Genomic DNA, 16159 nt, shown 5'->3' on the forward strand with positions numbered 1-16159 from the left:
GTGGCCATTGCTTGCTTTTTCTGACACTTACAAAACTGGAGTATGCAAAACCAACACAAACTAATTAATCTAGGAAATTGTCATCTTTCTGTTAGGTGAGTGTACATGGAAACCGCAATCGTGAGGCTGAGTGACAGCGCATCTGCCTCATTACATATTACGGAGAGAGAGAGCGCATGCCTAATCATTGGTTTTGCTTAGTGAAGGTGAAAGACAGTCCCGGCCGGTGCAACAGCATGGAAGAGTGGACTGAAGAATGAATTTGCTCTTAGCAATTTAATTTACTCTTACTCAGGAAATTATTGCACATTTATTTACTGTAAATCCATCACCACCCAACATGTATAGCAATGTGACCCAATTTGGGTCGTGACACATAGTTTAAGATTAACTTATCTAAATGCTACTCTTCTAAAAATGTAGTTAACTTAACTACAAACTACATACAAAAAGTAGCTAACTACATTGAAACTAATAGTGTGCAACAGTCTGGTTCCAGAAGTAAAAATTAATTTTCTCCATAGGCAAATAGATTTTTAACTATATCTTGCAAACGTTTAAAGATAGACATACCGTGAACTCGGAGGATGTTAATCGATGGTGTATGCCTTTTCTGAAGCCATCAGCCATTCTTCAAGAGTGCGATATGGCCCTACATCAGCACTGCTCTGATTCGGCCGCAGGCACGAGGCCGCAGTCCGAGTGCCATAGGTAATCACAGCAGTGCTGATTTAGGGCCATACAGCACGATTGTAAGTGTGATATTGCTTATATACAACAGTTCAATGAACAAGTAAATTTTAAAAAATTAGGAAAAACTGAGTACAGTCATAAAAACACATTTGTGCATGGAACTACTTTATTACGTGGCGGATCAGAATCTGCCATTGCTGGTTCAAACCAAATGATGCGTAAAAGCCTCCATTAGTAATTCAAAAATTTAATTTCAGAAATAGTATCACGGCTTGTGCTGTTTCTAACAAGTTATTGGATAAACAAGGATGGATGGATGGATGGATGTGTGTGTGTGTGTGTGTGTGTGTGTGTGTGTGTGTGTGTGTGTGTGTGAGTGTGAGTGAGAGAGAGAGAGAGAGAGAGAGAGAGAGAGAGAGAGAGAGAGAGAGAGAGACGGAGCGTGTGTGATCACCTGTTGCCACTCCCAAGCAGAGATGCTGTCAGCTGAAGATCAGCTTTCTCAGTGGAAAAGTAGCAGTCCAAGCGGGGGTCCAATTCTGCCTATTTCGTGGTAGCCGGTGCGCAAGAGTCGATCACTATAGAAACCGCAATGTCCTCCATTTTAAACAGTGTCCACTCCAATGTGGAAAGTCTGATAAGAGGTAAGCGCCTTCAGTTTGTGTAATTAATCAGTCTGTTGTGTCTCTCAGCTGTGATGAGCCGTAATGCTGAAGTTGTTCGTCTAAAGCCATTTAAAGTTATTTTTTAGCTTTAGTAGTAGTAATACAAGTGATCATATAGTGCTGTATGTAAACACTGGCTGACACAGATTTACTTCACGTCACCTAACTGGCTCATATTACACATAAAAATGATCTTTTGCCACCACCTGCTGGCTAACATATGTAATGTCAAAAAAATACATGTAAAAAAAAATAAATAAAAAAAAAGACAAACCGTAGCGCTTAACACATCTGCACTGCTCTTACACTTAGTTTATAACAGTACAAACACAAGCGGAGTTATACACACACAGTGAAGCATCTGAGTGCTGATGGTGTCAGACCATCAGTGCTCATGGAATTTCTCTCATCCAATCAGATTCGAGGACCAGAACTAACTGTTGTGTGTGCATATATATATATATATATATATATATATATATATATATATATATATATATATATATATATATATATATACACACAAACACACACAGTATAAATACAAATGTTTAATTTAAATGGTTTTGAAAAAAAATGCTTATAATTTATGTAAGAGTCTGTCTAAATCAAAAATATTTTATGAAAAAGTGAGTAAATTCATGAATATTGTAATTATTTATTTATTACATTATTGTAATTGTCATACTGCTATGTTGCTTGGAACTGCACCCAAGACCCACTGTTGCACTTGTGTATATGGTTGAGTGACAATAAAGGGATTTGATTTGATTTGTATAGCAAATAATACGTTACACGTTTTTTTGTGAGTGTGGGTCCCAGGTAAACACAAAATTACATATTTGGGTCCTAGGTCAACAAGTTTAAGAACACCTGCTTTAGATTAAGAGATGCTTGTACCTTGTCAAGCCACATTTTCAAAGTATCTTCCCCAACACTAAACATCATTGTACTCTGTTGGGGTCAGACAAAATGTGACAGGATCAACTCATCGCCATAATGATACGCTAGATTTAATTCTTTCATATGGAATTGATGTTGATAATATAGCAATTCTGCCACAGAGGGATGAAGTCTCAGATCATTACCTCATCTCTTGTATGCTGCGTTTAGCAAAGGTCACTCAATCTACACTGCATTATCGATCGGGTAGAACTATTATTTCAACCACTAAAGATAGATTCACTAATATCCTTCCAGATTTGTCTCAAATACTCCAAAACATTTAGAAGAACTTGATGTAATCACAGAAAAAATAGATACAGTCTTCTCTAGCACTCTTGATAGTGTCGCCCCCCTTCAATTAAAGAAAATTAAAGAGAAAAGCCCCACACCATGGTACAATGGTCACATTCATGTTCTCAAGAGAGCAGCTCGAAAAATGGAGTGCAAGTGGAAGAGTACAAAATTAGAGGTCTTTCATTGTGCATGGACTTATAGTGTCTCTAGCTACAGAAAGACTCTAAAAGCTGCGAGGTCTGCATATTTTAGCAAACTCATAGAAAATAGCCACAATAATCCTAGGTGTCTGTTCAGTACTCTGGATAAATTAGTGAAGAATAAAGCTTCAGCTGAACCTGATATTCCATTGCAGAACAGTAATTATGACTTTAAGAATGTCTTTACTGATAAAATTTAAATAATTAAATACAAAATTATGCAACCGTCTGCAATAGCACCTCTGAAGACAGTTTATCATATTATTCCCCATGAGCAACTTCAATCCTTTGCTGTCATAGGACAGGAAGAGCTAAACAAACGTATCAAAACATCAAAATCAACAACATGTATGTTAGATTCAATACCAACCAAGCTATTAAAAGTGGTGTTTCCAATAATCTCAGAACCTCTTTTTAATATTATTAACTCCTCATTATCCTTAGGGCATGTCCCAAGAAAATTTAAGACCGCAGTTATTAAACCACTTATCAAGAAAACAGCTTGATCCTGGAGAGTTGGCTAATTATAGACCGATCTCAAATCTCCCATTTTTGTCGAAAATACTAGTAAAGTTAGTGTCCTCCCAACTATGTTCATTTGTACAAACAATTTTATATATGAAGAATTTCAGTCAGGATTTAGGCTCCATCATAGTACAGAGACTGCATTTATCAGAGTTACAAATGACTTGAAGCTCTTATCATCTGATCGCGGCTGCATTTCTATTCTAGTGCTTTTAGATCTTAGTGCTGCCTTTGACACGATAGCTCACAAAATTCTCTTGGATAGGCTTGAGAATTATGTTGACATTTGTGGACAGGCATTAGCTTGGTTTAGGTCCTATTTATTCGACCACAACCACTTTGTCTGTGTAAACATGGAATTGTCAGATCAAACTAAAGAAAGGAGTGCCACAGGGATCAGTTTTAGGGCCTCTCCTTTTCTCCTTATGTATGCTTCCCCTGGGAGACATCATCAAGAATCGTGGAATTAGTTTTCACTGTTATGCCAACGATACCCAAATTATATTTCCACAAAACCCGACGAAATTTCACAATTCTCCAAGTTAGCAGAGTGTATCAGTGATATCAAAGATTGGATGGCTAGAAATTTCCTTCGACTCAATTCCGACAAAACAGAGGTACTAATTATTGGACCAAGAAGAATAACCTTCCAAAGATGGTTTGGGACTCAGACACACTCTCTCAGTTAAAATCTAGACTAAAGACTCATCTTTTCAGCCAGGCACACACATAATTTATCTTTCAACTCATAGTTATGCTGCATTAGTTATGTCTGCCGGAACCAGAAACACTTCTCCTATTCTAGAATCCTGTTTTAAAGTGAATGGCATTTACGCTAATATTATTATATTTGTTTCCCTGTCTTAACCTCAGGATACATATAGGTTACCAGAGCCTACCAAGTTCCAGCTCTGGTCCTGCCTGATGTCTGACTCCAGTCCTGTCTGATGTCCGACTCCCACTACTATGTGTTGCTGAGTGATGACTAACTGCAGCTTATGCCAGCCAGATATCACTTCAGTCTACTACGATGAACTTCACAGAGAATGAACTGATGTGAGCAACAACTGTCAGACATGGAATACTTCACTGGACACTGCCTGAAACTTGGACATAAAATGGACTCCACCGGAAAATAATCTGCCACAAGCTTACAGTCGAACTGCAGTGCACCTTACTGACCTCTGCCTACATCACCTTGGGCAAAGGATGGACTACATTCTTAAAATGGAACACATAGATAATAAATTAATTGCAGCCTTCATCAGCCAAAAAACAAAGGACAGTGCATCTGTTTGCATTTCTGCTGTTAAATAAGAATGTAAATTCTAAGAATTTAGTCATTAATCTTACAGTTAATACAAAATATTTTTGTTTAAACATTGGAATTTTGTTTTACTTGACACAGTCGCCTTAAGCTTGCTCACTGGGGGTCTAAATATAAACATTATTATTTTATATTATGTATTTTAAGGCACAATTTACAATCATGTTTTTTTTTTTTTTTTTTTTAATTAACTGCAATATTTTGACTCGAAGACATTACTATGTTACAGCTTTTTCTGTGAAAGCATAACTTTCTGTAAAGCTGCTTTGAAAGGATGTGTGTTGTGAAAAGCGCTATACAAATAAAAATGACTTGAAATGACTTGTAATGCACATCCTCTCATGGCTCATTGCTTTATTTTATTTCCACATTTCTGATGTTAATATTCATTTAGTGTTTTAGCTGTTTAGAAACATATCATGATTTTCTTTCATGTCAGTTCAAGTCTTTTGAGAGTGACCCTTCAGGGAGGAGAGTCATCAAAAGTGTCTTCTACTTATGACAACACTGAAGATTGATAATAACGTTCTAACTTATATAATGAAATGAGTGCCTTTAGATGATCCTAGAGGACTGACAAGTGCCTCACAAAGGCCCAGGCTCAGAAGGCAGGCTGGCAGGAGCACGAAAAGACCCCAGTGACCCCCAAATCTAGTGGCTGACAGTGTCAGTGTCTTTATAAATAAGTATATTTGTCACTTTGATGTATAAATGCATGAGTCGAATCTCTCCGGACCGAGTAGCATAAAACAGGCCATCAATATGCAGCTCCACTAATTCCTCGGCTTCACAACAGGGAGATCACGAAGGACAAAAGTTTGAAACTCCCTTGCAACAATGGCAGCCAGAACAATGGGTTTGGAGGAGAGGGCGATTATATATATATATATATATATATATATATATATATATATATATATATATATATATATATATATATATACATATATAGGTTGGGTTGGGGACATAGGGGACGATGGAGAGCTGACAGCTTTTGATCGGAGGTTCAAAGCAAAGAGCAGATGGCGGTTTGGAACAATCGGCCAACTTCGCCATAGTTAATGGAAGGTGCCAAAGAAAATTGCTTCTCTCCCTTTCTTAAAGTTTGATTTCCATTCTCTCTGGGTCACTGTGGCCAGCTGTTCTCAGTGAGTGATGATGGCCTGGTGTCAGCACGGGGAGGGATCTAAAGTCTCTCAATAACTCTACTGAATGAATACCACAGCACAGACACAGAGATTTTACATCAACTGTTCAACTATCCGCATACACAATAAAGGCATATTTAGATCAGAGCTAGTTGTCACACTTTTTACTCTAGTAGGGGAGGTTTATTTTTGAAGGCCAAATTCTGTGTACGTGTATAAAAGCCTTTTGGGCTAAAATAATTAAAATAGCTTTGAACTTTACCACCATTATTGCTCAGGAATAAAGAAAGTATTAATTTAAAAACAGCGAGGCATGTAGTCACACTATACGAGGTGAGCTGCCATTAAATAGCATATTATTTAATTGCTTATCAGCTAAATTTAAAGTTTTTGAAACAGCAAAATATCAAACCTTTTGATATTTTATATCTGATGCCATTTCGCTTAACCTGAGGTTTAATTATCCAAGAAGGGCTTATGTTTAGCAACATTTCAGAGGTAAATCTAATTCCTGAGCATTATGGGCCCCATTTCCACCTGGTATTAAGATGCGCTTCGGGTGATCCAATCGCATGTGGTCAGGTAAGACACATGGCTGTTTACACCTGGTCGCTTAAATTAGTCTCCTTGGAAGGGAAGGTCTCTGTTTCATGACGACATACATCAATCACTATGTCTTACTGCATGATATTAAAGTGTAACAGGAGCCAGCTGATAGATAGCTGTGCCGTGTGTATAAACCTCACTCTCCTGACCTCAAGAGGTGCACTAGCGACTGATGCTAGAGGCTGTAGCCTTTAGCCTCCTTGTTAGTGTACCCACCTCCCATGCCGGAGACACCGGTTCGAGTCCCGTACGGAGTGGGTAGAACAGGAGAATCACAAAAGCACAACAAAGTCAGAAAAGACAAAGAAAGTGCAAAATAAATAAAACATTTAAAATTGTGCGCTGTTTCTCCCAGATGTGGTTGAAATTTATTCAAATGACAAACGCAACATGTCAAGCAGAATTATCTGTTAATTTAGTGTATTACCTGTATTAAAGGAGCTTGGAGTTCATGCTTCTCATCTGTTTCAATATCAGATACACTAAAGAAAATCCATGAAGCTCTCGTGATCGTGTATGAATCCGCTTTTTTAAATTTTCCGATCTGATGGTTTTTCCTTTTAAAGCCGCTCATAAATGGCAAAGTTTAAACTCTTGTTCTAGCACAGCAGTTGATTGACAGGTGAGTGGTGGCGTTTCACTGCTGCCGGGACGCATACAGGACAGATTAGCGTTTACACCTCAGATGTGATGTGGCACATGCATTTTTTACCACATTCGTATGTGGTTTCTGTGACACGATCACAAAATGTGTTAGACCCCATTTAGACATGTATCTAGGGCTGACCACATGTGATTGGATCACCCGAAATGCATCTTAATATCAGGTTAAAATGGGGTATTAAATGATTAGGGGAGAACATAAAGGCATGAAAATACATTGAATTGGACAAGTTAAAGCTGTAAATTAATGCAGTGGGTAATATTTGGAGTTGTCTCATTTAGGCCTCATTTTGACTGAAAGAGAGTGGCTGTCTCAGAGGCCTGCGCTGATCTGAATGAGAATTGTCTGAGCAGAGGAAAAATCCAGAAAGCCTTTAATTACTTTTGTTGCCGATGACATTATCACATCGAACCAAGCGGTCAATTAATGGACTCTGAATGAGGACTGACAATAGCTAGAGTGGGCATATTAGACAATGGACATGTGGGCACACTCACACACACACACACACACACACACACACACACACACACACACACACACACACATGTTAGTGCGGCTATCCTTATGAAGACTCTCCATAGACACAATGATTTTTATACTGCATGAACTACAGATTCTATCCCCTAACCCTACCCCTAAACCTAACCCTCACAAAAACGTTCTGCATTTTAAAATTTTCAAAAAGACATCGTTTAGTGTGTTTTTTTAAGCGACCTGAACTATGAGAACACTAGAAATGTCCTCATAAACCACATTTTTAGCATAATACACTTGTAATTACCAGTTTGTAACCTGAAAAAATGTCCTCGTAAACCACCCAAACCCGCCCACACACACATCTCTATCCTTCATTGGCATTTCAGGGGAGCTGTCAGCCTGTAAGTCATAGTGTCTTAGTAAATTTTCATTCCGCTAAAGCAATATATCAAAGTCTTCATCTAGTATCCATCAATCCACTCATTGTCCATCTTTCTTTCTTTCTTCTTCTTTCGTTCTTTCTTGAGGTTCTGGTTCTCATCTTAAACTTTTGTCACTCCTTTAAACAGGCAGATGGGAAGAATATCTGTCATTCACCTGGGGTCACCCATCGATTCCATGTCTGTACATGGCAACATGTTCAAAGTACTGCACTCACAACATCGATCCTGCTACACACACATAAAATAAAGCTTATTGATTTTTTTTTTTTTTTTTTTTTTTTACATTTGATTTACCCTGGTTAAAGTAGTGTCTGGGCACTGCACTTCTGTTCTCGTCTACACGTTGTTTATTGTGATTTTGAAATGGCAAATATATTATTTATCTTTCTTTCTTAACCATTTATTTGATGAACTGCCGTGTAGGTTTCCTGTATGAGTACAAAATGACCTGGTTTGGTATTTAAGTGAGTTGTGCTTGTTAGTTTCCATATTCATTAAAGGTCTTATGTCTTAAAATGTGAAGCACGCAATCATCATCATCATTATTATATATATATATATATATATATATATATATATATATATATATATATATATATATATAAAATGCTTTTTAATGTGCATATACTACCATAAGTAAGACACTTGTAGGTTAAATTCTTCAAGAGTCTAAATAATGTCATTTAGTGGAGTTTTCAAAACTTGCTTTGTTTTTTTGTTTTTTTTATGGTCTCTAACTTGTCAACTTCCAGTTCAACCATTGCCATAAGTTTGGGGTGGGACTTTCTGTTTGTCTACAATGGAAGACAGGGCGCAGGGCAAAATGTGTGGTAGGAACATTTGGGAAAGCTGACTGGCACAAAAATTACACACTTTTTCATATAATGTCTGAGTTGCAGAATTCTGTCTAACTGCATGTCTCTTTACCTCAAATGTCTGTGCTATGCATCTTCAGACAGCTGTCCTTCATCAATATTAACTGATTTGCATGGCTACACAGCCCCCCTTGTGGCCTGGTACATGCTTAGTACTGTCCCACCTGCTAATACTGCCATTACTTATTCATTATACACCTGCTAGTGTTTGATACTCAAAGAGGAAACTTGCAGTCATCACTTACCATTCACCATCTTTATTTGATCCCTTCTTCGGAGTTACTGTCTCATATTTTGCAGAACTCCAACTCAGGAGGGCAATGTAAATATGGCCCACTCAGACGGATATTTATTTAGTCATTCAAAAGTGTACTGGGCTTATGACTGCATGTAATTCTGAAAACCTCATTATCCTTTTTGCACGGCTCCCGTTCCACATTCACTTGCCTCTCTCTCAGGACTATTTCTTTCAACAGAATTTTGCAACAAGATGCTTAGTCTCATTGATACATTTGAAATGTTTCCATCTTCCCATGGAGAGGATGTGAGAGTGTTGTAATGAAATTAGAGAGCGCAAAGACTTGGTGAATTTGTCCGTGTTATAGCTGAGTTAAATTACCGTAGGTCTGATTTCTCGCGTGGTTAAATTAAAACACAGAAGTTGGAGAAGGGGAGTAGATCTGGATGACAGTGCAATGTAAAATGTTTCTGCATGCCAAAAGAGCATTTTGGAAAAAGAGAGCGAGAGAGATAGAGATAAGAGTAGAGGGAGGGAGGATATAATGTATACAGTATATGTACTGTGTGCATTTGTATAGACTATAAACAAGGGGGAAACTCACATAACCTGTCGAGAACATGTCTAGGTTAAAATGATAAAATGTAACCTGGGCATGTTTTTGTGTGTGTGTGTGTGTGTGTGTGTGTGTGTACAGTATTTCCCTGTTTTGAAAGACATAGAGAGAGGTAGAGACATAGTGCTTGTTCCCACCTCTAACATCAGCTAATCCATAGATGCTATATCTGCTGTCTTTTGCCTTGCATGCCAAACAGATCCAAGATAACTTCTAGGCTTTTGCAACACCTACAAATGTTAATCATTTTTATGCCTGCTCAGTTCCACAGCAACTCGCCCTGTACCCAGCTCACTTTTGTGCTTCAAAATGTCATGCATAACGTTGCACAATTGAGCTGTCACCAGTAATGGTTCTCTAAATAGCATGTTCTACTTTATTAGTCATAGTTAACAATGTTGATGGGGGGTTTGAGTAATTCAAATAAAAATAAAAAAACTGTTTAGCATTCTCTGCAACTTCCAGAATGGAGGTTTCCTCTGAATGAGCTGACAGAGAAAACTCTGATGAGGTATGAGTGGGTGAATTGTGAGCAATTTAAAGTCAATATTAAACGCCTTTTGCAACCCATTTTTACTTTTGTTACCTTATGTGCTTCCAAATTAAACATAATATTCAACTTGAGAAGAAAGGGGCTTTAAGAGTATACATCTGTAACAAAGTTCTAAGTTTTCGTGGCAAGGTGGAAGCAGGAGATGGCGAGATCCAACTCAAAAAGGGCTTTATTTCCCACACTTTTCACAGTCTATAAATCACACTTTTCAGTGGACACACTCAAATAAGGCTTTTCAGCATAACACAGATATCACACTCTGGAACACTCTGCTCTGTGCAACTCTCTCCCCCTCACTGGCATCTGTCTCGATCTTAAAAGCCTGTCTCCACTCTCACTGCAATGACAAACAGCTGTTAGAGGCAATAATTGCCAGGTGATGATCCTTACCGTTCTCATCTCCTGATCTCACTCTCCATTCACAAACCGGCGCTTAACCACGCCCCCACCACCACATCATCTATTATTGATTAAATTATGAAAAATAGGCATTGCATACCAGAAAGGAGCAAAGAGTTTTTTGTTTTTTTTTTTGGGGGGGGGGAGAGAGGTTGAAAAATAAAGCAGTCATTTTCATGGCTTACTCAAATCTCAATTAATTATTAGAATCTAGCAGGTAATTAGTGTTTCACCATCACAATTGAAAGTCAAATGATTTGAGTATCGCAGTGGAAAGCATGACCCAAAGAGGCATCATTTACATCACTTACGTTGGATGTCAATAGTGACACTGGTCTCCTTGCCATTGGGCACAGCCTTGTTGGAGGCCCGGCAGATGATCTTCTGTCCAGATTCAATGTTGGAGGCCGAAATGTAGAGGGTGCTCACAGTGCTCTCTCTTCGTCCATCTCTAAGAAGAGTCTACAGAAAAAAAGAAGAAAGGAGGTTTATGGATTTCAGCGAGGAAAATAAAAGATAACCCTGCTAAAAAGACCAAATTCCAAGGTGGTTCCAAGCTGGTTTATGCTTGATAGTGCTGGTTTGATGCTGATTTAGCAGGTGGCATCCCATACATGGGACCAGCATCCAAAACACAACATATGCTGGTCTTTTCAGCAAGGAAGCTAAATGGATATTTTCAAACTCAGTTTCAGCCATGGGTATTGAGGGTGAAAGACAACATAAAACACCATCATTCAAAATCAATCTCAAGGCCAAAATGGCACCTTTCCGCTGCTGCCCACAGGCAAATAGAGACAAACAGTCAGCACTCTGTTCATGGACCGATTGATATAAGGGGGAAAAAAACAGCTTGTTTTTAGGGGCTCCTTTTAGTTGGGCAGTGAAGCTCTGGCGCTTGTCATATTGTATACAACATAGGAAATCAATCATCTTTTCCAGTGATCATAGTCTTGGTCTTGCATGCCCGGCGCAGAGCTCTGTGCCATCTGGAAGCTCTCGACAGAATCCACACTCCCTGTCACACTGGGATGGCTCAGAAAAAGAGATGATAACCAGCATGGCGAAGATGACAGTCACCCACTAGAATCAATTGGCCATCTCAGCAGGCACTCCTACTGGCTTGTGTTGCAAACAAATGGGAAAGATGCATCATAAAACATCAGGCTCTAAGACCCAAGATATAACTCTTTCACTTACTCTTTCTTCATCTCTCACTTTGTCTTACTGTGGTATTCTCTGTTTCACAGGCTCTGTTCCAACACCCACTGAGCCACCTTGATGTCTTTTGCCTACACATGCAGTTGCCCTCAAATGCAGCATATAAAATGAAATGGAATCTCAAAAGTAGCTGATTGGAAAGCTCTATGTAGCTTTTAACTAACATGAAGTGTAAAACTTACTACACAACGTGCAACTGATTTAAGTAGAGCATGGGGTTAGTATGTTGCTAAAATAACATAGGGTGCATCTCATCTCACACCCAATGTCCCTATGTTGTGAATCAATATATCGTAAACACAAATTCAGGCACTGGAAAGGGTGTCCATCCACTGAATTTCATTGTACAAAGGTGCCTGGGTTTGTTCCTAGCAGGCAGCAGATGCCCTAACTTCGCCCCCATACCTAATCCTAACCATATAGAGGCTGGAAGGCTGAGTACCCTGCCAGGGACCACCTAAGGCACCTTTCTTCCATCATGCTTTGACTTTATAATTTTAAACTTGTCTTCTAAAGACTTGAGAGACTTCAGAAGATATGACAACATTTCTGGTAAGGGAACATAGTGAGCAACAATGCTTCCCTGATTGCACTGGAACATTTTTGCAATTGGGAGAGCCCTAGTAATGGCAGACTCCTTACTCGGTGCCCTTACTGAACAAGGGAGCTGATTGAGACACACCCACAGTTATATTCTAATAGCATAAAATAGCCTAGATAGTACATTGAGTAACATAATACATTTTTAGATTGCAATATTTTTAGTGATTCTTTTCTGTATTAAATTCATTATATTTGTAAATATTGAATATATGAAGTATATTTGATATTTCTCTCATGTCTGTCATCTTCCATTTATTTATTTTTTATTGATTTTTTTTCTGTAAGCTTGTCACAGTCCTTCTCCCCAGAGGATACATGTAAAGCATCATTATTTTGCTGCCTACCTTTTGGAACAGCCTTTGTGTTGGGAGCATGCCTTTGATGTCTTAAAATGTTTCCTACATGGGCAGCTCACTAGGTTTTGGAACAGAGCATTTGACTCCCTTTCATTGCTTTGCTGCTTGTTCACAGACCGCTGTATTCAGCAAACTCTATGGAGTAGACTAGCTGCATTTTAGATTTACTTTCAGATCTATGGGGATGTACTGGTGTTATGAATTTCAGGTATCCAGAACAACATTTTATGCTCTGCTTTCGGATGTTTGTTTTTTTTGTGTTTTACCACCTAAAAATAGTTACACAAAATATTATTTCATTTATGCAAGAGAAAGTTCCAGATTTTCTCTGTTCAAGCAAAATCTCCCCTCATCCAACCCCCACAGCAGCTCTCGTGGCCCTTTAATGCCAGAAGCATTGACTTGTGTGGGAGGCAAGTCAAGACCCCATCTGTGTCTCTATAAGACCATGTATTAATGTCATCAGCACTCCCAAAGAATCTAGAAGAATAATGTACTTTTGAGCCGTAATAGTTACTCGCTAATGATTAGTCATGTCATTGCACAGACCAGTGACAGGGAGCTCGCTAATAGTAGTAATTACCAACTCATTTTTCTTTTTATTATTGCTACCGATTTGAAATGTTGTAATGAAACCTCACACTCACCACCCCACCGACAGAGAGAAAGAGCTGGTGAGTGAGAAAACAAAAGAATGAAAGAGAGAATAGAGGAGAAAAGGAGATGAGAAATCATATATTTAAAACACTCCTTGGGCCTTGATAAAGAAACACTTCCATCAACGCCAGACGCTACACTCTTCTTACAATAGGATATTCAAAAGAGGCTTTTTGGAAACCAAATAATCCTTAGTGCATCATGCTCTAGGTAATTTTATTAAACTACAGATGCTCATTGGTCATTGCATTGTGGTGATGGATGGATGGACGGATGGATGGATGGATGGATGGATAGATAGATCAATCTACTATAGGCATCATACTGAAGGAGTTCCACCAACAAAATAGATAGTATTTTATAGGCATCATACTGAAGGACCAGATGTAGACCATTCCATACTGTACAATTCCATATTGTGTTTGTCAGACAGCTGAGAGTAATGGCTGTTTCTTCACTGAGTAGGTGCTCACCTCACCAGCTGAAAGAAACAAGCTGTCAGCCGCAGAATGTGTCAATGTAATATCCTAGCTGACACAGTCCGGATTGTTTCCCTCATTGCTCAGGGCCGGTCTGAAGTTATTAATCTTGAATGGGGCCCTGAAACAGCCAAGGACTCAACACTTAACATGAGCCTGGCCTAAAATAGCTCTAAATTACAAATGGATAATTTCTGCCAGTGCTGCCTGGAGCATGTCAGCTTTCTCTACAGGAAGTGAAGGGTGGAAATCAGGAGCACAGGAGAAAACAGCTTAAGAGTGAGGCCTGAGACGGAATTGAAAATCTCAAAACCAGAAGTGTGTTTTAAGGCACAGTGCCTCAGCTGTATATGTATGTCAAATAGGCCTGTACATTGTCAATTGTCACAATTGAAACAGAAAGTGCCTACAGTATGCTAACCTCATCTATAAGTTGGGAAATGTCTGTAAACATTCTTTCACAAAAAAATTGTGAAATTAATGATGATGTTTGTGGAAAAAAAGCAGTAGTGATTTGATGATTAAACCTCCAGGCACACTAATGCTAATAATTTAGGGAGCATTAGCATTCTTGTGAAGTTTCTCAACACATTTTCAAACACAGACTGTCACTGGAAGGTGTGTTAAAAATCAAGCACAATAACTGAAGACCACCACTGCTATGCAGTACGTTTCACTGCCAATTACCAGATATTAATTTCACTGTAAGAGTGATAAGTGTTCTGCTGCTTTGTTTTCCAATCTCCCTTAATAAAGAATGTATAATTCTGCCTCTGTTCCTGGGGTTAAAAGCCATTCTTTGATTAACTAATTTAAACCTGCACCTCCAGTTCTGATTAATTTCCACCATTTTACGGGGCAATTAATTAAATGCTTTTTTACTTCTCTTCTCTCCCACTTTTAATTTCAGTGGCAAAACTGCAAGAAGGTTAATTAAGAGGGGGGTGGGGAGGAGAGAGAAGTGGAGGGGTGGAGGCAGACTAATGTTTCCAACATTAACAGGAGAAGCTAAAATTGTCAAAGAAAACTGTAAACGCAACATATTCAAACTTGCGTGACTGTGGAGCCGCTCTCCATGCTACCTGCCTCAGCCACATAAAACAATTTGACACATCCAGTTTAATACTAAATTTAATTAGAACTCTGAAATATTGAAAAATTCTCTCATAGTGGTCATTACTATTTAAAAGCCTCCACTAATTAAATTTGAGAGACAGATGAGGAGGTAATGGGGAAGTTTTGAGGGTTTGTAAAGGAGGGAGAGAAAATAGAAGATTTGTATTTTATTTAATTTATTTTTTTTGCATGAAAATGTGAGTGGTGCCTGCCAGTGCAAAACTCACTGCCACTATGCTATGTGGATCAATCGATCAAATCAAATCCCTTTATTGTCACAACACCATATCCATGAGTGTTCAGGTGGTGAAAAACTTGAGTGGATGCTCATCAACAATGCAGCGTGAACAAATATCAGAACACAAAATACACAACAGACGCATGTACTGTATGTACAATATTAACATATACAATATACACAGATACACACAGACTCAATGTACAGATAATACACAATGTACAGTGCACAAGGACTAATATACAAATATGAAATATACTGAAATATCTGACTATACAGTGTGCATAATACAATTCTGTGATAGGGTGATCGAGTGCAGGGTGAGCAATGCAGTATACAGTAGTGCAAATGGAGTGCCAAGGGACACAAAAGAATTATGATAGTGCAGTCTGCGTTACAGGAATGTATGCCTGTGTGGAGCGGTGCATGAGACATACTGTGTAACATGATCAATCTGAGATCAGTGTAACTGATAACTGATAAAGTGTAATGCATGAGATGATGAGGTGTGTTTATGCAGTAGTGTTGTTACTGGTTTGAGTTCAACAGTCTGATGGCCTGCGGATAAAAGCTGTCTCACAGCCTGCTGATGCGAGACCTGATGCTGCGATACCATCTGCCTGAAGGTAGCAGCGAGAGCAGTCCATGGCTCGGGTGGCTGGAGTCTCTGATGATCCTGCAAAATTAACTCATACACCACCTGGTGTAGATGTCCTGGAGGGAGGGAAGCTCACCTCCAATGACGTGTTGGGCAGTTCGCATCACCCTCTGCAGAGCTTTGCGGTTTAGGGCGGAGCTATTTCCGTACCAGATGGAGA

The 16159-nt window shown here is 38.8% G+C and overlaps 1 protein-coding gene across 4 annotated transcripts in view; it reads right to left on the bottom strand.

The window, feature by feature from the left end:
- Positions 1-16159, bottom strand: part of LOC127456176 (kin of IRRE-like protein 3) — a 305835-nt gene that overhangs the window by 48798 nt on the left and 240878 nt on the right. For all 4 annotated transcript variants that reach the window (XM_051724531.1, XM_051724529.1, XM_051724530.1 and 1 more), the window contains exon 5: positions 10983-11133. In XM_051724531.1, the coding sequence (XP_051580491.1) occupies positions 10983-11133 (151 nt within the window). The remainder of the gene's footprint in view (positions 1-10982; positions 11134-16159) is intronic.

Source organism: Myxocyprinus asiaticus, chromosome 18 (genome assembly GCF_019703515.2).
Source record: "Myxocyprinus asiaticus isolate MX2 ecotype Aquarium Trade chromosome 18, UBuf_Myxa_2, whole genome shotgun sequence".
In the NCBI taxonomy this organism is placed as follows: domain Eukaryota; kingdom Metazoa; phylum Chordata; class Actinopteri; order Cypriniformes; family Catostomidae; genus Myxocyprinus; species Myxocyprinus asiaticus.